At 38.1% G+C, this 25,960-nt stretch overlaps 1 protein-coding gene across 26 annotated transcripts in view; it reads right to left on the reverse strand.

The window, feature by feature from the left end:
• The window catches only part of ank3b (ankyrin 3b), a 178,268-nt gene that overhangs the window by 86,735 nt on the left and 65,573 nt on the right, over window positions 1–25,960 (reverse strand). For 25 of the 26 annotated variants that reach the window (XM_088069699.1, XM_088069698.1, XM_088069700.1 and 22 more), the window contains exons 2-6: window positions 11,756–11,857; window positions 10,384–10,482; window positions 8,350–8,448; window positions 4,379–4,477; window positions 551–736 (exon numbers count right to left, since the gene is read on the reverse strand). In XM_088069699.1, the coding sequence (XP_087925825.1) occupies window positions 551–736; window positions 4,379–4,477; window positions 8,350–8,448; window positions 10,384–10,482; window positions 11,756–11,857 (585 nt within the window). Of the gene's footprint in view, window positions 1–550; window positions 737–4,378; window positions 4,478–8,349; window positions 8,449–10,383; window positions 10,483–11,755; window positions 11,858–19,200; window positions 19,345–25,960 lie in introns of those variants that run through there. The other variant, XM_088069689.1, reaches the window with a different exon arrangement.

The raw sequence follows: 25,960 nt of genomic DNA on the forward strand, positions 1-25,960 counted from the left end.
TCTCTTTCAATGAACCGGTGTCTGCAACAGTTAGCTACATGTGTATTTCCATTTCTTCTTTCTTCATTTTTTGGGAATTAGACAAGGATGTAGGTTTGATTTTAGAAGTCAAAAATTCTTGAAAAATTTGCTGCCATTTCAACTACTTTATATTGGCAGATAATAGTAGTTAATGCTCTAAGCATATTTTGGTGAAAATAATGGGTGTAAAAAATTATTCGAAAAACGTGCAGATGAGTTTGCACTTTATTTTGAAGCTGTAAACTGTATGTACTATACCCAAGGTGAAAATTAGTAGAAGTCAAAGGTAAATTACACTTTTTTAAAGTTTGATGTTTTTGGAAATGTTGTTATTCTTGCTGAAATATAAATGTTTCATTTGTTCCAACGTCATTTTTTTCAACTCAAAATAAATACACCTGCAGCATGTTGCTAACTCGCAGACGCTGGTTCAGTGAAAAGAATAACCAGAAATCGCGCCCTTAATTAACACAAGGTATCACAGGGAAAAGATGAATAGCATCTTAAACAAAATACAGAGAGAGTGTACCTTGGACTCCACGTCGGCGTTGTGGTCGTTCTGCAGGAGCAGGGCGGCGGCCTTCGTGTCGTCTTTCCGTGCGGCGATGTGCAGCGCAGGCAGGCGGACCTTCCCCTTGGTGTCGTTTTCCAGCAGGAGGGAAACCACCTGGTCGTGGCCCTGCTGCAACGCCACCGCCAGCGGAGTGAATCCATCCTACCAAACCAAATACTTCACGTTAGTTTTCAGACTCATCAGTTTTTAAACTCATTACCTTGAATTTTTTTGTTTTTCTCGCATACTTCCAAAGTAAACGGATAATCCACGATAAATTCCAGCGCAGCAAATCGATCTGTTTTTAAACTCTCACACAACTTACGCAGTATAATCCAATCCCATTTATCTATTTGCACGCTCAGTACTATTCGATCACATGCATTTTCGCTAAAACATCACGATTTAAAACATATCAGAACAAACAGTCTCATGCATCGCCACGTAGCTAGCATGGGCACACATATGCAGTTTACTCTGCTAAAGTGGAGCTTATATGCACACATGTGCTCATGCATACTCAGGGCACCATACTTACAGAAGTAAATGTTTTAAAGAGTAACGTTTTGGTGAAAATGCATGTGTTTGCGAAGTTCTGAGCATATAACTGAAAACATGAGACTTGATTATACCGCATGACTCATGTAAGAGTTATAAACTGACTTTTTTTTATAGTTTTGTTGTAGAATTTATGAAGAATGCTAATTTTTTTTTCAATTTTGTGTGAATTCAATGCAACACTGAATTATAAAGGTCATTTTGCAGGTGACGACATTTGGAGCACTTTAAACTGCAAAGTGCATGTGAATCTCTGTATGTTTATTCCCCTGGCCAGCCAATAGCCACCACTCTACACTGCACTCATACTGCTGAAAACGACATCCCGACCCGGTATTGCCACGGAAGTGTAACGCTGCCGGTTTCTCCCAGGTTAACGCAGTCGCTCTGTTTACGGTGTTAGCACCTTTAGCTGCTTGCAGCCAGCTTTCTGACGATATGTACCTTCGCTGAGATGTGCTAATTATTGGTTCTTTGCGTTCCTACACTATGTGTAATATAAAATGCTTCTGTAGTGGATATTGATTGAAATGTGCTACCTCAAATAAAGATGTTAGATCAATAAAATATGCCCATATTCTTACAGTTCACTTACACCTGTTTGTCATCATTTTTTTCGAAAGGGTTTTTTGACAGATCACCTGCTCAGCCACCTCCATGTTGAGAACTGTGTGCAAACAACCTGATTCAGACTGTGAATCATAGATATTCTCTGAATGTCTCTTACAGCTCCTTTAACAGTCACGGGGTGATCTAATAACCATTAGTGGATTTAGGCATTTTAGCTAATGCTCGAAAGAGAGTAGGAGTGTGTAGGAGTTCAGTGTCTCGCTCAAGGACAAATCGAAAAGAAATTTAGCTGCTAATGTTCGCTAACAAAGGACACGATGAAACTAACTGCATACAGATCCATTCAACACACACACACACACACACACACACACACAGCAGAAGCGACCAGCAGCCGAATCTATGAATCATCAAAGAAAAGCAAAAGATTTCTCGCAAGTAAAACAACACGTAGATTATGTGCATGTGTGTGTGCACAGACGTGTGTGTGTGTGTGTGTGTGTGTTTACACAGGACGCCGGCTGTCTGGATAAAACCAACTCAGCATCACTACACCCACACATCAAAGCAGAAGCTCCCCTCAGAGATCACAAAACTGTACGGGCGAGAGCACAAACAGCCAAACAAACACATGCACGCTAACACACATTCGTAATCAGATCCACGAGCGTCTCCGCAGCACACCCACGGGCACACAAACATGCTCTTTTTTTAAGAATTTCAAAAGTCATGAGCCTTCCCAGAGAGCACTACCCTCCTGTTTCATCTCATCATTATGGATTCACAAAGTCAGTTTAATGTCCTAAAAATACTTCAAGGGACAACAGCAGCATCATAAAACAAAGAGCAACTAAAAGAGGATTTTTAACTTTTGCAAGCCTGAAAATTAAGAATGATGCAGCAAAAATCTGCATCACTGAAACAAAATTCACAAAAAAAAATAAATAAAATGATAGAGTGCAAGGTTTAGGGGGATTTAATGGCGTCTAGCGGTGCGGATTGCAGATTGCAACCAGCTGAAACTTTTCCTGACTAGAAATCCTTCAGCGTTTATTGTTCTGGATGTTTAACCAGGAGCCGCATTATCTGCAGAGGTCTCCTCCTCTCAGCAATCGGATCCTGTGATTAGTATCAGTAAATATACTAAAAAAAAGCAGTTTCATGTTAATAATCAGTGTTTCCCTAATGCTGTCTGGCATGTCAGAGCTAATGGCTCCCTAAATCCTACACGCTGGACCTTTAAATGAAATCACACAAAACTAAACAGAAAGTCTGACACATATATTTCTTACGTGACAAGTTATTGCCAATTTAACAAAAAATACCGAAATCATAATTAGAGAAATTAATTATAATAAATAGGTATGAAAAAAGTGACCTTCATACTACCTTAGCATTAAATCATGAAAATAAAATTTGAGGATGAATGTCTTTTAGGGTTTTTGTTACAAAAATATATCAAATGCAGACAAAATATCTTAAAAAACTGAAAGATTTCTGATGTTTTCTGCCTCATGCGATGCTGAAACATGAATTATTTAACACTGTGAGTTGCTTCAAACATGGATATATATTTCCTCACATGAATAATTCACTCACGTCTCCTGCTGGAGGAGACCGAGGGGAGGTGGAGGAGGAAAGGAGGAGAGATGTGGTGAGGAGGAGAAGGAGGCAGACAAAAGAAGGAGTGATGGAGGAGGTGAAACAAAAACAGATGACAGGAAAGATGAGTGGGTACTGAACACACATGGTAGTTTATTTTAAGTCAGTCCCACATTTACTGTCTTCCTGCTGTAAATACTCACTAAAACACCAAATTAAAAGAGAGATTACTTCTGTATGAATATATTCATTATTTTTGGAGGAAAATCCTTTCAGTAACATTTTGAATTCTGGACCTTTGCATGTTTTAGACAGCAGTATTTATATTTTGACTTTAGTGAAGTATTGGAAACATTATTGCTATAATATCAATACTGAAACTCAGGCATTTTATCGTCTACTGACACAATCTTTTACTTATTATTTCGCACAGAATCCAGTACAATATGGAAATATAACTGAACAGAACAGAAACTGAACTTTGTGGTGGTATATTCAGATTAAATATACATCTATGTGTTGATAGTGCAGATAAAACATGATCATCACTGGTCTCATAAATGTGCTTCAGACGGAGAAATTTGGCCAAAACCTGGACGTGTTTGTCACACTTTAGTGGCAGTTGGCTGTCTGCCGGTACTACAGCAGATGATGGATTGTACTGACACACTCACAGCGTAGCACTCCCACACACACACACACACACACACACACACACACACACACACACACACACACACACACACACACACACACACACACACACACACACACACACACACAGATCTCTGCTAGCGTCACCAGTTCCCTCTGGAGACAGTCAAGGTCACTGACAGAGTCTATTGTCATGCTCTGCTGCTAATAATCTATCACATCTTAATAAACAAAGACCTGATGTTATTCAGCTTCTGTCTCCTGAATGAGTCACCGACGGCAACCAGTTATTAACCATTTACACCACAGAGTCTGCTGGTGAGCAGCAGTCTAATTACTGGGAGGCTAAATGAAGGGGAGCTATTAGAGGCAGTTATGGACCCGTGTGTGCAAACAGTGATCTGAGATCTGCTGCGTTACCTCGGTGGCGATGCTCTGACTGGAGCCGTGGTCCAATAAGAACTGCACCACGTCCATGTGGTTCTCCTGCGCTGCCATGTACAGCGGAGTGAAGCCATTCTGCAAAAAAACAGAAAAACAATCACTATCATGACTTCTGTCCTTAAAGGGCCATTATGCCACAACTCTTGTTTACTGAGTCTGTGCAAAAAAAAAGAAGAAAAAAAAAGTGCATAAATAAGTCAAAATGACTTATGACTTCCACATCTCAAAAATACAAGAAAACTGTATTGTAAATAACTTGAAAATTTGATAAACTTTAAAAAGTCACAATTATAAGATACCATCTCTGTTTTCTTTCTTTTTTTTGCATTTACACAGTTTGTTTATTTGCAATTTTTTTTATTGATGAGCATTTTGAGCTGCATCCCTTGTATGAAAAGTGGTCTATAAATAAAAAATATTATTATTATTATTATTTTAAATTATTATTATTATTATATACTTTTGTAATTGCTGATTTTTTTAAATAGTTAGACAAAAATGAAATTGTTTTTAAAAAAAATAAGAAACTTAACTTTTGTAAATAGCCATTTTTTTTTTTTTATTCCTTTGTTCTCATAAAAATGACCATCAGCAAACATTGTAATAGCAGCGATACAACCATAACTCTGTGCCACACAAAGAAGATGTTAGCCAATCAGAAGCCAGAAAAATGTTACTGCCAAAAAAGCAAAAGATTCGCTTTTAGTGACCTTAAATGCAGTGTGCGTGCCGACAAAACACCCAAACACATTAAAAAAGCTCAGTGTTCAAAAACATCTTGTACATGTGGGCTAGGCCAAAGAATGAATCTTTTTCTTTCAAAAGAGGCTGATTTGGATGGAGTTTGGCAGTTGTAATTTTCTTTGTAGAATTTCCTCTTTTAAAAAAATTCAATAAATCTTAAAATGTGAAAAAAAATCATTGTATACTTACAACCGGAAACCTGTTCTCCATATTTTTCAAGTTTGTCTGTAGACAAATGTCACTTTTTGTGCACATGAGCTGCTGTGTACAAACTGTTCAGACATTAGAAATTACTTGAAAATCATTAGTTAATCAAAAGTGACTGAAAACGAGTTACAAGTCTCTGCACTATTTACCAAATCACACTGTCCCGGGTGAATTTAAAGTCACATATCAGTTCATTTCTAACAAAACATGTACAGTGAAATAACGAGGGTACAAATCAGTCTGACTCCACAGTGGGGTTGGGCGATATCATGATCTGTCACATTAATATCTCTGCCTGCATGAGGTCATTGCGGGCAGTGTTAAAAATCAATAAGCAGGACTGCTTTATGGCAGTATTGGATTTACTGGATTTTTGCATTAATGTGATAAATTAGATTAATTTGTCAACTGAGTCAGCCAAAGAGAGACACCCTCATCAGGGATCAGAGTATGTTTCATAATTTAATTTGAAGAAAAGTGTGCTTCATCATGATTTATTGTTACTAAATGCAGTATTATGACTGAAGATTTGAACTTGTACGACCTCTACAGCCGCACACGAGTGAACTTTTCCAGCAGAGCTATCATGGAGTACATACTGTCACCTCCGCGCACACCTCACACCTGATAACTGCGAGGATAAAAGCTCTGGTTGAGGAGGACTCTGTGTGTGTGTGTGCATGTGTGTATGTGTGTGGTGCAACACCAGAACAAGGCCAAGAAGACACGTCTCCATGGCAACACGAGGATCCCAAAATCACTTCAGTGTGCAAAACAGCTCACCCTCCTCCTCCTCCTCCTCCTCGTCTCTTCTTTGTATTTATTCTGGTGTCGATGCACCAACAGATTCTCTCATAACATTTCAGTCAAACGTCACAGTCAGAACGCAGCAATGACGAAGGACACGGAAGAAATAAAACTAACTTTCAGGAATAGAAACTGCAGACTTCTGGCCACACATCTTTTTGGAAAAACTGAGCATCATTTTTGAGCAGAAACACTTTTCACAAAGCTAAACACTGCATTGCAGCAGTTTGCAATTATTAATTACAGTAATTGCAGAATTAAAAAGTTGACTCAAACTGGTCTCATGCACTATTTACATGTACACCTACAAACAGTAATACAACTGATTCTGTATATAACACACACACTCGGGAAGGTTGTGATCATGTGACCAATGCGCTGATAAGAGCAAAGACGAAAACTAATGAGAGCGAAAGTCTGTATGAAGAGGCAGATTAACGTGGTGGATGGTTTAACCAACACAGGACTTTCCCCCAGGAGAGTAGTAAAATAAAGTAAAATCACAAACTTAAAATTCGTGCATTTACACCTAAGTAAACAACTTAACATTACGTAAATAATGTGACAATGTTTAACTATGTTTCTTTTCCTAAACTTAACATACAGGACTTTAACTGCCAAAAACTAACCTACATAACTGTGTGTTAAAGACATAACTTTAGGTTAAATATGTACCTTTACGTTAAGTACGTAATGTGACGATGTCCAACCATGTCTTTCAGTTAAACCTAATTGCCGTAACTACAATAATGTAACTTTACATTTAGTACGTAGGATGACGATGCCCAACCACGTTTCTTCTTCTATAACTAACGTATATAACTTTGCATTAAAGATGTAACTTTATGTAAATTACATAACTTTTTGTTAAGTATGAAACTTTAAATAATGCAACCTTTAGTATGTATGAAATGTTAAGTTATGTATGCAACTTTACATTACATGAGAAATGTGACGATGCGCAACCAAGTTATGTAACTTTTTGTCAAAAACGTATCTTTCTGATAAGAATGTCGCTTTATGTAAAGTACATAGTGTGATGATGCCATTCGTAGGACACTAATTGGTTAGATATCATACGAACTGTTATATGAGGATACGTTTGTTGGCTATAATAGTTTAATATTTTGGGGGTTTTTCCATTTGCTTACTGAGAGGTAGATGAAAAGCACATAGAGTGAAAAAACGAACAAAACAAAACAGTAGTACCTCCAAATACACTAATAAACACATTCATCTCATTTTTGTAATCCACAAAAACATTATATGTAAAAACTAAAATATAAAGTTTACCGGGAGATATGTACTGCTACACAATATATTGATATTATTTCGATATTGTGAAATGAGACAAAAATAATATTTGATTTTGAATATGTTAATATCATAAGTGTCTCCTCCTGATTTTAAAGGCTGCATTACAGTAAAGTGACATAGTTTTCTGAGCTTAAGACTATTCTAGCTGTTCTTTCATCTGCCTTTACCCAATTACTAATTATATCCACATTAATGATAGTTATTTATCAGAAATGTCACTGTGTTGAAATTTTGTGAAAGCACCAAAAGTCGATCCTACAGTGTATTTTTGTTATTGATATTTTGCTATTTAGTCAAAAATATCACGATATTATATTTTCTTTTCCTCCCCCAGCCCATTTATTTAATATAGATTATAAGGTTGCAGGAGCACTGCAGAGACCCGAGACATCAATTATAGATACAATTTGTCAAAAGTGTTGTGAATGAATATCTGCTTTCCTTAAAGTGCTGTAAACTGAATTATGCTTTTTAATAAAACTAAAATAACATGATAAATGATGATTTAACGAGATTCAGTGCAGCACTAAGAGATTTAAGCTCATCAACTCCAACTTCATTTTCTTCCTCTCGGCTCCAACGTGACATTATTATGGTTGCTGTGGTGACCAGAGCTGCGTGTGTGTGTGTGTGTGGTGACAAGTGAATGTGGGCCAGGAAACACTGCAGAGCTGCTGACACAGCACACACACACACAGATGGAGAGTGTGTGTGTGTGTGTGTGTGTGTGTACACTAGTTGTATTCGCATTTATCTGCATGAACGCACTACACTCAAACGTGGGATCCCAACAGCTCTGTGTGTGTGTGTGTGTGTGTGTGTGTGTGTGTGTGTGTGTGTGTGTGTGTGTGTGTGTGTGTGTACTTTTTTACCTGGGACTGTGCGTTGACGTTGGCGTTGTGAGTGACGAGTTCCTTCACCACTTCTGTTTGTCCAGCGAGGGACGCGATGTGGAGGGCTGTGTTTCCTTTCTGCATAGATGACAAAAATAATAAAAAAAGGACCAGGTGATTAAAACTGATATAAACACTGAATCGAGCAGTTTCGTGTTAAAACTAAATGTTCCGCCACGCTGCTGTGCGCCGCCACGCAACAGTCGAGTTTCACTTACAGTTTACGTTCATGTATGTAAAAACACGGGCGCTTCACACACAGAAGATCTCTATAATTATCTGAGTTTCAAGGTGAGCACCAAAGGCCAAAAAACATGCTGTATGAAGTCACCGTGACCTTGACCATTGACCTTTCGAACACCAGACTGTAATCAGTTTATTTTTGAGTCCAAGTGAAAGTTTGTGCTCAATATAAGGAAACTCTCTCAAGGCCGTCTTCAGATATTGCACCCATGAAAATGATACAGATGCAAGGTCATGGTGACCTTGACCTTTAAACACCAAAATCTGATCAGCTCATCATTGAGCCCAAGTGGATGTTTGCTTCAAATGTGAAGAAATTCCCTCATAGTGTCCTTGAGATACTGTTTTCACAAGAATGAGACAAATGCATGGTCCTATGACCACCAAAATGTAATCAGGCCATCCTTGAGACATTTGCACTAAATTTGACAAAATTTCCCCAAAACTGTTTTTGAGATATCATGTTGACAACAGGTAATAATCCTGCAAATATAATCCACCCACAGATGTAAAAAGTCTTAAATTATAAACTAAATCAAGTACAGCTGGTGTTTTCCTGCGTTTTTGCTGAGGTCGCTCGTCGTGGAGAGGGCTGCTAACTACGAATTTTCGATCTAGAGCCAGTGTTTGGTTTGTCTGCTCTGGGCTACTGTAGAAACATGGTGATCTTCGTGTATGCAGATCTGCTCTCTATGTAGATATAAACGGCTCATTCTAGGGTGAAAAAAAACACAATGATTCTTATTTTCAGGTTTAAGTAAACGATTATTACACACTGAACCTTTGATAATAAAGCAAAACAAAAATCAGACAGCTTATCTATTGTGGTACATAATATCAAGATATTATTATCTGTAATCTGAATTTTTAGGAAGGTGCAGCAGCAGTAAAAATGGTCTAAAGTGAAGAAAAATTACATTTTTTTATCTCTAAAGTTGAAAAACACGGTGATGAAACAGAGGATGTTGAAAACGTGCAGCAGAGTGGTTGTGAGAGTGAGTTACATACTGAACCTCTGATGGATGCACCTGTCACATGTGTGTCAGCTTTAGCAGCTAAACAGCAGCTGCAGTCACTGGAAACTCCACACACACACACACACACACACACACACACACACACACACACACACACACACACACACACGCACACACGCACGCTCACGCACTCACACACACACCCCTCATTCCTGAATCTGAACTGCTGTATCTCCTTTTCTCTCATGCTGGACTGCTTTGTGACAAGAAATTTCATGCTGACATACGTAACTATATACAATAAGTTAAATATTGGATTTTTCCATCATTTTCCTCTGATGGAGTTCGTATAAAGCACCAGTGAAAAAAACTGGAGCCTGTTTCTCTAACAGTCTGTGTGTTCACATGCACTTCAATGTGTACCACACACACACACTTTACATTTATAAAGACAGGAAGAGGAACTATCCGCAGACGCATCCTTATTAAATGTAATTACTTTTCCTCTCGGTGGATGCATTTGCTGTGTGGAGTTACATCACAGTCACATAATTTAGAAACATTTATGTGGGAAGCGCTGTCACACACACGACGATGACGACGACAAAACCGCTTCCTTTCACTAAATCAGTTCGGTCAACCTCTCTGCTGCTAAAACACAGCCGTTTATCTCTTTTACTGCTGCTAAAGCAAAGTGACTTTGAAAAGAAGCTGACGAAGCAAACTGCAGTGTGTCTGTGTGTGTGTGTGTGTGTGTGTGTGTGTTTGTCTGACTCTTGGGTGGCACACACACCTTAGTCGCTGCATCCACGTTGGCGCCGTGTTTGATGAGCTCAGCCACCACCTCCACATGGCCCTCCTTCGAGGCCAGATGGAGAGCGTTCAGACCGTTCTGGAGGGAAACAGAGAGCTTTCAAAATCAACACATCACAGCCGTTATATGCATAAAAAACCCTTATTTTCAACAGCCGAGGCTTCTGTTTGTTGTCTTGTTTGGGAAAAATCATTAACCCTGTTCAGTTCTCTGCTAATAACACTGAATGACACCAGATTTTTAATCCAGGACTTTTATTCTGGGACGAGCGATCACATTTGCAGGGATTTATGTTTGTATGAAGGTGAAAATCTTCAGCTTTTAAAACTGTAATAACTAATCACAAATGTAATATGAAAATGAAAAATAATGATTTCTGTGGTCAATGTTTATTTACTCTTACACCTAAATACACCTTTAAACAAATGGACTGTATACAGCAGCTTTATTATTCATTGTCATTAGTGTTTGTCATAGTTATAACATACGGAGAAATTTCGTTTGTAGTGGGCAACCGTGTCATGTTTGTGGGATTATTACATTAAAAGCTGAGGATTTGTTTTACGTTTGTGGTTTTTTACATTTGTGGGTGTTACAGGGACAATATTGTGACATGAATATAGCGATTTATCCATATCATCGGCCTTTCGTGGACATATTGGAGCATATCGGCATCTGCATTTATTTATTCTGATTTTCACTTATAATAAAACCTTTTTTACAGATCACATGATGCAGAAAACGATACTTGGGTGGTTTAAAAATGGTCGCCAATTGACTGATACTGAACAGTACTGATGTTTATTTAGCTATTTATTTTATTGTATTTATTCTTTATTTAAATGGTCAGCAAAGAGCGTAAAGTACTGTTGTGTATTTTATTTTTATATTCTTTATTTGAATGGCCAGTCAAGACACATGCGGTACTGATGTTGATTTTATTTTTTATTTATTTTTTATTTTTGTTTGTGTGCAATGTTCGAAAACTGTTAAATAAATAAACTGTTAAAGTTGAGCCTTCTGAGTACTTTTGCATCATCATATCGGTGCAAAATCAGCGCACAATCCACATAAAAATGATATCTGTATTAGTCTCAAAAATCCCATATCATCCGGGCTCTAGATATGAATTCAGTGTATTTAGCTGTATTACGAGAACATTTTGCTGTAGAATTATTTAAGAGGTTTTTGTGGATGTTTTGTTAAAAGTGATTTTAGGTGAAATATCAAAATGTCTACAGACTTTATCGGCAGCCGCACTGCAATAGTCAACGCCAACAACAGATTTCTACGAAGTGAAGGTTCGCTCTTGTTTTCTGATGACTGCGTGTTATCACGTACGCTGTCTCACCTGGTTACAAATGTTGATGTCGACTCCATTCTTCAGGTAGTCCAAAGCTTTCTCGAGGTTCCCGGCCCGAGCTGATCGCAGGTAACAGGCGTTTACATCCGTCTGCAGACACACACACACACACACACACACACACAGAGGAAGAGGTTGGTTAACATCTTCAGAAACAGGCACAAAAAATCAGGGCAATTAAAAATTGGTGGATGTATCAAGATCCAATTAGCCTACAAATGTCCTCAAAAAGACACAAAACGGATTCCAAATGTGTAAAAACAGCACTTCGTATCTCTGTAACTCAGAGCTTATTCTAGGCAGTGAAGTATTTGGGAAATGCATTAGTCATAAGCTGTTTCTTATGTGTCACAGCATTCCTGTGAATCCTTGCAATGAGAGATAAGTTGAATAAATCCTTCGGGGTTTGTATGTTATTAGCTGAAAAAATAAAGAAGAAAAATGGGGTAAATTTTATGTGGCGAGCCATTTGAAAAGCAGAATAAAAGCCAAAATTCATGTTAAACAGCAGGTCTGAGGATGAAAAGAAGTCTTCAACTCGCATGTTTGGTCAAACATCACAAGCCAAGAATAACCAAGGCTGCCAAATCCGAATTTACAAACAAGGGATTTACTATATCTGTTTGATAAGAAGGTTTACGCCGTGCCAACGTGTGGACACCAGAATATTTAGAGAAAAAGAGATAAAAAAATGTGAAGAACAAACAGGCAGGAAGGCAGAAAGTCTGTGTTTGTCTCTGATTTCATGATTGCAGTGCAGAGCAACAGTCAGCCACACCCAACACACACACACACACACACACACACACACACACACACACACACACACACACACACACACACACACACACACACACACACACACACACACACACTGTAACACAGGATGAGATCTATCCAATTACCCTCCGCTCATGTGCCCATTAACATACAGTAATCTGCAGAAAGTACAGACACACACACACACAAACAAAAGGCATTAAAGAGTTAGAAACAGACTGATGGTATTCAGATCCTAAAAGTACTTCTACAACACTGTAAAAATACTCTGCTTTGTTAACCTGCTGTTGCTGAAGTAATATTTCACATTTCCAATGTCATGTAATTTAATTAATTACCAAATTTAGAATTTACTTACTTTATTTTTTTATTTCATTTTTGAGTGTATATGTTTTTGTATACACATATGTATATATCTACATGGATGTGTATATATGAATGTATGCATATATGTGTATGTGTGTATATGTATATGAATGTGTATATATTGTATTTTAAATGCATTTTCTGCTATTGTACTTGTTTCTTTATATTGTATGGAACTGTATTATGAAGCAATTAGTAACTCTATTTAATTTTGGAACCTAATTGTTTAAAGTGTGACTTTCAGACAGTTAACAGAATAAATAAATAAAATAAAATATTCTCTCAGATAAAAGAAATGACTGTCTAAATGAGGAATCACATGGAAGTGACTTGTTTTTGCAGTTTTTTTTATTTTGTTTTTGGCTTATTTATTTCCTTTAAGCACCTGGTTTTGTTGTGATATATAATCGCCAAAACAAGCATGAAATAATATTAAATATTAAATGGTAGAATGTTTGCTCTTTACGGTGGCTGAAACTTTATTTTGATTCAGGTCACAAACATTCTCGTTTTACAGCTAAACAGTACACAAAAATATGTTTCTGACAACATCTGAGGTTGAATTTTAGCAACATGGTAAAAAGTTACTTTTATAAAATTTACCAACTGCAACTTAAATAATGTTAATACCAAAAGCCAGCGAGACGCAAACTCATGCTGTGCAGCCAGATCAGTGTGAATATTTCATATAGATCATCAGTCAGTTCGATCAAAGACTTTAAATTTGTCTACAAAGATCTCACGTGTCAAACAGACTTTGTTTCTGTTCAGTAATGAAGTGTTTCTATAACAACATACGGCACACAGGGCTGAATAAAAACTATAGTTGCATTGCATTTTCAAGTCAAAGAGAAAAACGTTGCTTTTGTCGGTCATTCAGGGTTTATTCTCGTGTTAGAGACAGTCTGGTCGTGCTCGCTGCAGCGTGATCTGTGTTGTTGCAGACAGATTGTTGGCTAAAGCTGACAGCTGAGCTCATTTCCCACTCGGTGAAAGGACGTTATCGGAGTTCATCATCACACAAACACACAGCAAGTGTTTCAGTGTCAGCAGCCACCCTGTGAGGCCGAGACTCGGGGGGCTCACCGGACGCCACTATGACATCACACACACACTCACGCACGCACACACACACAAGTTCACAATCCAATGACTCTTTACAAAATGTTTGTTTCTGTATGTAGTCACATCATGAATGGAGGATGTACATCCTTATTTCTTGCCAATGAAACACAAGATAAAACTTAACTGCTTTATGAATCTGATATTAAATTCTGTAAGGTTGAAGTTTATGTTAAAACTTTACGTGATTTTAATAAAACACTGTTAATATAAGATTCACAGACGTCCAAATAAAAGATGGTTTTGTAGCATCATGATTTTTTTTCTGCCTCCACGTGAAGAAAAGCATGCAAACTGAGGCACTTGGTGCTAAAATGCAGTTTAATAAACCTTCGAAATTAACATAAATGAATAATAAAACCCACTTCACTCCAAAAAAACAAATACTTCATGGTTTTTCTCCATGGGATAATTGTGCCCTAAGCTTTGACACTAAAACTTCCACAATTTGGGGGCTTCAGGGGACGTAAACAGGAAGCATGACGCTGCTGCCATGGAGACAGTAAGCGCCGTTTCCCTGTTTTTTGTGTCTGTTTACATTTTGACATATTAGCGCTATTATAAGTATGCCGAATTTGTTATAGACAGTGATTGTTTTCAATGTCCCCATTAATACTCAAATATCTCTAAATTACTGTGATACTGAAGTAAAATTAAAACTAGAAGAATCTTAAGTAAGGGCTGGTGTTTCTCCTCCGATTTACTCACATTGGTCGATAATTAATAAGATAATTAATAACAGTCATAAAGGAAACATTCAGGGCTGCAACTGTGGATTATTTTCACTGTTGATTCATCTGTCAGTTGTTTTTCATTTAGCTGATTAGTTATTTGCTGAATAAAATTTTAGAAAATGGTGAATAATGTCCTCATTAACTTACCTCTTCTTTCACTTTTACTTCTTTTACTACATTTAGTAACAAAAGCAACACGAGTAGTGGAAAAAGAAAACTACTATCAAAAATAAATCCCTCCCTGAGGTCGGTTTGTGCTGTTATGAAAGAAGTGGACGCTGTGTTGGAGCCGCCGGGCTGTGGAGCTTTATTAACCCTGAGAACGGTTGTAAGGCTCAATGCCAAGTCTTTCAAGTTAAATGTGACAGCGGGCTCGGCCGCTCATAACTCAGAGCATTATCAGAATTCCTGCTCAAAGCATCGCGCTCTTAGAAAGTGCTCTGGCCAAAGAGCAGAGGAGCACCGAGGTCCAGCAGAGTATTGAACAGTTTTGTAAAGCTGACGCCAAAAAGCTGCACAACAATGAAACTCAGTCCTGCTTTTATGTTTTCATGACAGAATGAAGAATGATCTTTTTCCTTTTTGAACTGTACATCAATATCATATTTTAGTGTTACCCTTTAAACAGTTTCTAGCTGCATTTTCAGTTTAGTTTAGTTGCACCCTAAAACTATAAAACTCTACAAAATCCAGCTGAATAAAAGAAGCACCGCCCCCCAACAAGAAAACAACAAACAAAAACAAAAACGTTTAGTTTAACAAAAAAGTTTATATTCTACAGAAAAATACAACAAAGAGTAAATGAAATCAAAGAGCAGAAAAAGTAACCAGTCAGTGAACATTAATCCAATTAAAAACTAAAGAAAAAAGTACAAAAGTAAAGACAAAGATCTCTTATCCCTTATTTATTTTATTTTTATATTATTTTGATAACATGTTCTTCATTCCATATCTGTACACTGATATCTGAGGGAACACTTTCCATATTTTGTTTTGTAAAACGGAGGGTGAAGCTGATCGACCCGTCTCATATTATATGAATGAATCTGTGAATTTAACAAAAAAAAACTGCATTTAGTCAACAAATGTCCGGCTTTACACCCTAAACCTCGTTCCAAAGACCAAAGATACTCACATCCATTTTAAGAGCTGCTACAGAAATAAATGCAAACTTAAACATTCGCCCTACACACTTATCTAAAAAAAAGAGGGAAAAATGAGAAAAGAAAACATAAAGATATGAGCAGATAAAGAGAGAAAGCAGCTGTAGGCGTGCACGGCTGCAGCGTTGAGTAACGACGTACAGAACATGCATGTGCATGTGCACGCTGCAGGAATGTCACTGATAAGAGCCCAACGAAGCTGTTCGACTACAGAAATAGAATCAATAGAAATGTCTCCGTGCTCGTGCCTGCGATTCCTGCCATCGCTCTTCCACTCTTTTCATTGTCAGCGTCTCCGGTTGCTCCGGCTCTGGTGCTCTGCCACATCGGCTGCTGTGAGCCAGGAATGCAGGCCTCACTATGCTGTTTACAACACAATCCCTGCGTGCAATGATAGAGCTAAAACAATTTAAAGATTCACTAATTAGACAATTTATTAATCCCTTACGTCCACTGGAAAGGCCAGATATTCGGTGGAACTGTCATAAACTGAATATTTTTCGGTTTTGGACTGTCAGGTGGACAAAACAAGCTTTTTTAAAACGTCTGTTTTGGTTTTTCACTTTTTCTTGCATTTTTAACCGTCAGATTTTTTTTTGCTCGTAAAAGTACAGAGCAAACTGTTGATATAAAACATGAAGGTATGTTTGTGAGTTTGAAACATTAACAAAAAATGTTTTTTTCTTTTACCAATTTTTTTTTCGAAGGTTTTTGCAGCCTGACTCAGAGAAATTAGTTTGTACCCAATGAGTTCATTACCTCATTTTTGCTGCTTAACAGGTTATAATTTCCTTCCTGCAATCTTTTTGATAATGAATCTGTGAATAAGATTTTTCAAAAAACATGCTCTTATTTGCATTGGTTTGGTGGAGATCAGGACAAAGGCTGGGTGGGTCAATATTTTGATTTAAATCAAAAATCAAAATATTTTTTACCAAATAACTTGTTATCGATATTGTGATGATACTGTAAGGTTGATTATTGGTACTTTCAATTTTTGGTTGGTTTAAATTGGTTATTGTTGGTAAATTTAATTTAATCTGGGTTTTTTTGTTTATTTAATATATTTATTGTTATTTTTTAATTTTTTTCAGGTTTTTGTTAAATGTTACTGGTATTGTATTGTAATTTTAATAGTAATCATTAGAAATCTGGGTAATACGGTAAAGGCAAATATTGTAATAAATTCAGAAAATGGCATCACTTTACTGAAATACAACAATTGAAAGACAACAATTACAATATTATGAAATCTAAGACTGAATCTGGTCTCATGCTGCAACATCAACTTATAACATTTATATATTACCGAGCCCCCTGCAGGATTTTGGCAAAAATTAACATTTAAATCGATTCACTGGTGCCAAAATGAACACAGAACAAATAAAAAACCTCCAGATTATTAACTTAAAGTACCGTGGAGCGGTGTAACAGCAGAGTGGCGACTTGTTTCACTCCAGAGTAACTTTATTTATCCGTGAGAGAAATGCAAAGAATCCTACAGCCGCTCTTTTTTCAGACTCATACAGTTACACACATGCCAACATGGAAGCTCCTCCCCCTGCAGCGCCCACGCTGAGGGACGAGACGCTGTTAGTCATTCATACCAACAGCTAGCTATAACTGCATAGGCTATATTTAACCCTTTGAGACCTGAGGAAACTGGCTTGCTTTACATAGGAAGAAGGCAATGGGCAGTGAAAGAAAAATAGACCCAAAAAATTTGCAAGTAATTAGTAAAAAGTAAAAAAAAAAAATCAAAAGTTAACAGCAAAAAGAAGTAAACAAACACACAAACAAGAATGACCTTAAAAATGCTTGGAAATAATTTTTTTAAAAAGTCTGTAACATAATTTATAACAGTAATTTTGATCATTTAATGTAGATTTTTCCCTTTTTTTTTGCCCTAGACATTTTTCCCTAGCTTTTTAAAAATAATTTCTTTTAATCTACAATCTACAAATATCTTGCCAGGTTTAATATCAGTTTTCATGTGCTGCATTTCAAGGTTTTTATCTAGCATTTAAACCTCTGAAACCTGAGAAAATTGGTTTGATTTCTTTCAAAAACAAAAGAAAAGGTTAATGAGCAACTTGACAAGAAATGTCCCGAAAACTGCCAAAAAATAAATAAATAAATAAATAAATAAAATACTAAAAGGTGAAAAGGAAATTATCTGAAAATTAGCTTTAAGATAATATCAAAAAATATTTTAAATATTTTATAGAACAAACAAAAAATCATTATTATTTATTTTATCTGCATTTTTTGTTTTGTGTATTTTTATGCAATTTTTGTGTAACTTTTTAAATTTTTTTGCAAATTTTTGGGCCACTTCTTTTCAAGTTGCCTGTTACTGTCCCATGTTTTTGAAAAAAAAAAAAAAGATAAGTCAAATTTCTCAAGTTTCAAACTTCAAAGTACTTATGAAAGGTGTCTGAAGGCAGCACACGAAAAGTGATATGCTCTTTAAATAAACACCTATTTAGTAAAATACCTTTTAAAGCCAAACAGTCTTTTTAAGTCCTATAGTTAATTTTATTTGCTTGTGAGATAAATGATGCAAAAATCCAGCTAATATGTGTCGATCATCCTGCAGTAAACCACTGATGAGTTAGCATTTACTGCATATATCACATATCACCGGGTTTAAGGAGACTTTGTCTCATCACAGGGGCTTATGGCGGACTGTCTTCCGTCCTTAATGAGTAGATTTAAGATAATGAGAAAATTATGTGATTGAAAATGCCAGTTTCTAGTGTCACACTCTCTTGTTTTCCTCTATTTGTTCATGTTTTTGTCCCTTTTTGCAGTTTTATCCCCAAACACACACAGAGCATGCGCCACTGATCCAAGGTCAGGTGCTTCCATTCACATCACTCTGCAACATGAAACTGTGTCCACCAACACTGCATGTACACACTCACACAAACATCATCAGCAGGAATTTATAAAATGCACAATCATGGTGAAGAAATTACAGATGCAAATAGTCAAACAGATGTAGAAACACACACACACAAACACACACACAGACACACATCCACGCACACTGCAGCAGAGTGGTGCAGCAGAGTTGCCACTGCGACCCGTCCCATCAACGTCCCACCTCATCCGACATCCGGCGACCGCCACACACCATCACCACTAAACCCAACTGTAAATTCCCCTAAATCTTGTTAGCATTAATGCACCGCAGCAGGACGCAGGAGTCCGTTTACAGTCACAGAGCTCGATGACTTCACAGGAAAGTACAGTAAAGACTTACTTCTGCCAGATAGTCTGCTGCCTCCTCCACTGCCATGTTTCTCAGCCTGCAGCTCAAAGAGTGAAACCTGAGCACTCAATTACTGTTGCAGCTAGCCCCGTAGCCTGGGAGGCTAGGGAGAGAGGGATGGGGGCAAGCGAGGAGAGGGGGGGGAGGAGAGAGGGAGGGACAGTCTGTGTGTGAGAGGGAGAGAGAGAGGGAGGGTGAGGGAAAGACAGAGAGTGAAAGAGTGTGAGTGAAAGAGAGGGAGAGATAGGGGCATTATGTCACAGCTAAAAATACCTGGCTTGCAGTGAGAAAGTCCAGAGCATGAAGGAGGAGGGGGAGGAAGGGGAGGTGGGGGGAGACAGAGGAGTTTCCGGCGTTAATCTCAAACTAACTCTCTCTGGAACAGCACGGGATCAGCGGACAATGAGTGTGTGAGCGCCACTTATTAAGTCAAAATATTAAAATGAAGCTTTAATCTGCAACTTCAGTCTTTTACTTCAAGTTTTAAATTGGACCAAATTACTTTTTTATTTATTTTTCTTACATTTGAAGCTTCTATTTAAGTTTTTAAAGGACGCTTTGCATGTCTGTCATCATATTTTGAAAGGTTATCACCCTCGAAAAACTAGCATTGCTGGCTGCAGTCAAGTTACAGTTTAATTTCCGCCAAAACACCCGTCCGACCAATCGCGAGCAGCTCCATTGAATGTGAGCGCACGGATTGGCACACGCAGCTGTCAATCATGGTGGAAAAATCCCCTTTTTTAAAAAAAAATAATTTAATAACTCATCAAAAACAGACACCTGAAAAGACATCAGGGTGATGTGAACTAATTTAGTGTCAGAAAGTGTATTTGGGAAATATTTATTTGGCGTGCACTTTACTTCATGGATGTCAACCATTATTAAACCCAAATAAGAAGAAGACAACAAAGTCACGTGACAGTCTACAAAACGTGTCTCGGTATGTGTGGACGGAGGAAGAGACCCAGATCTTCTTAACTTTCATACGAGACAAAGAAATTACGGTGACATTAGTTTGGCTTTACTGTGCGGCTGCAATAGAAATAAACCTGCCAATGTTTTGAGTGTCCGTCGCCATGGTTACTGGAATGTTATCGTGAGAGGAAAGTTGCATAATATCACTTAAGTTTTGCACAAATCTGTAATGTAAGTCCAGCTACTGATGTTTGAGACAGATTAAGTCCGTATGAGTCAAAAGGTTCTACAATTTTTAAGAAAAATCCAGCATAGCACACCTACAATATACAAAAAAACCCCTCAGATTTATCGTGTGCTTCTTTGAAAGGACCTGAATCCCAGGACTGAACTACCAAACTGTGTATAAAGTAACTAAAACAAGCTCCACGTCCACAGCTGCAGCTGTTATGATTATATCTCCAGTTCTGCGTCTGTGTGTTTGAAACATGCTGAGGGAATCCCTGCCTGCCTCATGATATCTGCAACCATCAGGAAACACAGCACGGCACCCAAAATGCAGACAGACAGCACGGCTGTCTCCTCATCTACATGCACAAAACACGTAACAGTACCATAAAATCTCTTCATAGCAGAGAAAACCAGCCAGAGCAAGAAGTCAGCGTGATTCAAAGAGACTCACACAGAGCTGAGCTTCAGGCCGCGAGCCCAGCAGACAGATTAGCAGGATTTGGTTCCTCAGGTATTAAAGAGGCAAACAGCTTCGGTGAACGTGGAGGAGGGCGAGCCGGTCAGTGAGTCTGAACATGACCTCGGCAGTGAGAGTTCACGTGTTAGTAAAGCGCAGAGTTCATGCGTCCAGTTAAAGAGTGGGCGAGACGGACGTGCAGACGGTCTGTGAGTCAGTCTGGAACTCATAAGGTGATCAAGTCCTCTGCGTCATAGACCAGGATTCAGGTCTGTTTGTGACTTTCTCAGGATCTGGACTCTCTGGCTAACACCGAACACACAAACAGACAAATCCTCCAGATCCAACCACAAAACGTTTGTTTGTAACTGTCCTTTAAAACGACACACAGAAGCGTTTTCTGATTTGACATCATTTGTCTTCCAAAAGAATTACAGCTGAAAAATTAATGTTTTTATGATGTGACTGCGTTTATGTTGGTCAGGTTTCACCACCAAAGTTTTATGGAAAAATCCTGGTTTAGGTTAAATTGACTGTTTTGTTTTTAGCTTTTTCAGCTTCGTCCAGGTGACAAATAAAAATCGCTTAATGCAACTTTAACAATATTATAACTGATATTGTTATAAAATTAATTTGTGAAAAAGTGTGCGAATTACACTCAACCAATACTGGGGAGGGCAGTCTGCAATACAAGCAAAGTATCAGCACGTGAGGAACTTTTACTTTGGAAAACCTCAGGGAGCTATTTTTATTTATCTATTTTTGATTTTAATTTTTACTTGACTTGAAAAAAAAAAGTTGATGGGAACTTGCTGTTTATGATACTGAACATTTCAGTTTTGATTACACATTTGTTAAAGAAATGTGTATTTTCATTGTTATTGTAATGCCTATCAGGTCTAAATATCAGTTATCGGTCTCAATAAGTACTAATAATCAGTATCAGTATCGGACCTGATAAACCAATATCGGTCGACCCAGTCAGCACAGAGTGGGATTTTTCGGAGGGGGGCTTAAAGAGACAGGTGTTTCAGACGGAGGGTGAACACAGGTGTTCCAACATTTTAAGGAAAACAAAGAGATTTTTGAAAATTAAAGCATATAAACCTTAACTAGCATGGACCAAAAAAATGTGCATAAAACTTGCCAAAAATGAAGATTATTAAGACTTAGAGGTCATCAAATCTTCTCTGAAATGAGAAAGGACGAAGTGTCATCATGGTAACAGTGCAGAAACACCACCGCTCATTACCAGAAAGTCTAAAAATAGGACTTTCATCGTCGCCTGATAGCCAAATATGAACACTGGACTGTCAGATACGTTTGTACCTTCACAGTTTGACTCATGACTGCAACAGATTACAGAGTCGATCCCGGCAGCAGCCACGCGTCGACTCTCCTTGAGCTCGACACTGAATCTTCATCTAATCACTTTGTGTCAGTCAGCCTCGCTCGTACAACATGATACATAAAGATGCACTCAGTGCTGCTTTTACACACCTATAAGCATCGTGCATTCACGAAATCGGCTGCAGAGTCAGTGGATAAACAGAAGTACTGGTCTTCAAATGCAAAAGTATCAGACTAAAGGTGACAGTGAAAATACTGCAGAGTTGTGTTTTTCTTTCCATGACATTTTTTGACAGAAATATCTGTTTTTCTCTTTGCTACAGCTTCAGAGTAGCAGCTTATCAGTCCTCTCTGCACACAGACTGTGACGTCCACAGAGTCGGCTCAGGCCTGAACCGAGTGAACGCCATCAGCCGACCCCGCCTCTCCTGTGACACGAGCAGGGAGGACATCCACAGCTCTGCAGGAAAGACGGTGAGGACGAAGGAACGAAGTGCACCACTCTTAATCTAAACCTCATCAACACCAGAGCCGCAGCTAATGATGATTTTCATTATCAGTAAATCTGCAAACACGCCCTAATTTCACATAGCCCAAGGAGACGTCTTTGAACGCAGTGTTTCATCCGACCAACAGTCCAAAAATTCAAAACTATAGGAGTATTATCATGAATGACAAATAAAGGCAAAACAGCAAATGTTTGGCTTTTTGCTTGAAAAAATTACAAAAATAAGTATTTAATTATCAAAATAATCAGCAGTTACTTTTCTGTCAGTCGACTATTTGATAAATTAACTTACCATTGTACCTCTGACTCAACCTTTACTGTGAATTAATTTTGTTAGTGAAAAATATGATGAAAAACATTCATTAACAACCTATTTTCTGATACTAAGATGAGATGTTTGAATGTTGTTTAAATTGTGGCGGCCTGCCACAAATAAATGAATGTGTGGGAAACCCTGGACTCTAACTTTTACATATTTCAGGTATCTACTCCACCAAAAGCGTACTCTGAATCTAAGCCATGCTTGGCACTACGAAAAATTTTAAAGTTCGAAACTCAGCCAGAAGAGAGAAGGTTTTTTTTTAAAATTTTTTTTATTATTATTAAAGCAGTATTTAATTACCTCACTGTTAAGGTTTTAGGACATAGAGACAATATGCCATCTAACCCAGTCCAAGAAATACGAGCTGAAGGTGAACAAGAAGGTTTTAAGTGTCAGAATTTTTTATTTTCTGTTGATCTGGAGACTGAGGGATACCGGCTGAACCTGGAGAGTTACATACATATATGTATATATATATATATATATCACTTATTTTAAGTGTATGAAGGTGCTCTGGGTATATGTATACACATGTGGAGCTTTAACCTGTGCAGCTGGTGTTCAGACAAACACCTTCAAAGGGTTCGATTTCTCCCGAAAAACACGATGAAGTTCAGACTGTCTGCTGCATAAAAATGGATCTGGGTCAACTTTGATGATGTCAAGAGTCACCGTGCTTAGACTTATTTAACCGACGCATCACAACCGGCAGATTTGGAAAAAGTCCACTGTGAGGCAAACATTGCTGCTTTTTGACGATTATTTTGTTGTCGATCGACTGATCGATTTATTTCTTTCAGCTCTAAAAGAAAAACAATGCTTTTGTCTCCTCCGTCACTGCAGGTGTGAAGGAGGCTGACAAAGACTCCGCAGCATCACACACTCATATCTCTCACCCCCACACACACAGACACACAGATGCACGCACACACACACACACACCTAGACACACATACACCAGTTTAATGATCCGTCTTTGGTGTTTTATGACATCTGTGAAAGGGAGGGAGGGGTTGCCATGGCAACTGAGGCTCCTAAATTTGCAGCGCCGCATTGGGTTCATTGAAGGTTGCGGGATGGAAAGAAGCTGCTGGTGATAAAACAATAATCAGTGACATTTGGATTCACCCACACAGAACGAGTGTGACGGGACGACACACCTGGGCCTCCTGGATACAGATGTTCCCAGTGAGGCTTCGCTTTATTCAGCCAAACACTACAAAGTTTTTACCTGCAGCTATTTCAGGCAGCGTTGTGTTAAACCTCAGAAGCGTTTTGATACCAACTGAAATATGTTGGGATCTGGTATTGTATGTCTGGTCTAGGCTAGGGCGGTTTCACAGTATAACAGTATAAAAGGGTATTTAGAGATCCTGGAGGCATGTTTTTCAATACCCTCATAAATACAGGCGCTCCTCTTTCTATTAAACTCATTGTATGTAGTGCACAGCACGCACCACCAGAGCTGAGTTTCTGGTGGGACAGGTTGCTGAGCTGAGAGACACAGCAACACCTAGTGGTGGAGGGACAAGTTATGGGACTGTAAACAGCCAGCGGCCAGCAGGCAGAGAGAGAACGTGGGGAATAACGGCATGTTGTTTACATCTGACTTGGTGAATTAAGGATTTATTTCGACCAAACTGGAACCGGTGATCGTTAGAACAATGGACTTACTAACTAGATTACCAGCAATAGTAACCGAGACGGTTTGGGTGAGTTTTATTTTGTTTCTGTTGAATTTGAATAAAGTGTGTTATATGAGTTATTGAGGCAATTAAGCCTCCGTTACAGAGAGAAAGTTGAATCCAAAAGGTGTATTTCTCTGTTTAATAAGGAAAATAGGTGTGAGAATATTACTTTCCTTAACAGTTTGTGAGTTTTCATTTTGTATTTATTAATCTGAAAAGTTGAAAGCAACATGCACACTTATACCATCATACACAGCATAACATAGCAAAATTTCAGGAAGGTATGAATGCAATATATTAATTAATAATAATATTGCAAACTCCCCAAGCCTAACGGTTATCGCAATATTCAACAAATTCATTGCATATTTTCTCATATTGAGCATCCCTGTTGAAAACAATTAATCTATAATCAAAATAGTTGCTGATTAATTTTATGTCCATTGACTTATAAATGTTGCTGTGGCTCTTTTGTGGAATTATAACAAGTCTGAAGGCTAAAACCAAACTGATATGATTTGGGACATTAGACTATTCTGCATGCACTGTACTCATTTGTCTGTGACAGACAAAACTCTCTCTCTCTCTCTCTCTCACACACACACACACACACAGGCACACACACACACACACACACACACACACACACACACACACACACAGGCACACACACACAGCCCTCAGCTCGCCTGGTTACTGCTCATTAATTTTCAGGTCCTCTGTCAGTCCCTAGTGGTCACTCCATGTTACTGCATCAGCTGCAGCAGTGTAACAATAACAACTGCCTGTCCCAGTTTAATGTAAAGATCAGAACTACATTCAATATAAAATCAATAATGTGATTGCTAATGTATACTAAGAATTGCTTGGATTAAAAAAAACATGTATTCCCTCTCAGAAAAAGCCTGACATCAGTTGTATATATTATTTAAACAACATAGAATGGGCTGATGAGGGTGTGTGTGTGCGTGCGTGCGTGCGTGTGTTGTGTGTCTGTGTGTGTGTGTGTGTGCCATCCTGCCTCCGACCGGTGCTGCAATCTGATTGGCCGCCCGGCTACTGCAGTCTCAGTACTCTCCCAGCAGCACATGAGAGGAGGATAAAAACACAGCGCACAAACTCTTCAGCTCTTCTTCTCTGATCTTTACTTTCACATTTCTATCCATCTCAGTGTGCCAAGACTCCAAATCTATGATGTTTTACCTGTATTGAATCTCAATTAAGATTTATTTTTTGTCTTTTTTCAATGATGTTGAACTCCAGACATCAGACTGTGC

Source organism: Plectropomus leopardus, chromosome 19 (assembly GCF_026936395.1).
Source record: "Plectropomus leopardus strain MGB_pleo_1.0 chromosome 19, ASM2693639v1, whole genome shotgun sequence".
Taxonomy (NCBI): Eukaryota; Metazoa; Chordata; class Actinopteri; order Perciformes; family Serranidae; genus Plectropomus; species Plectropomus leopardus.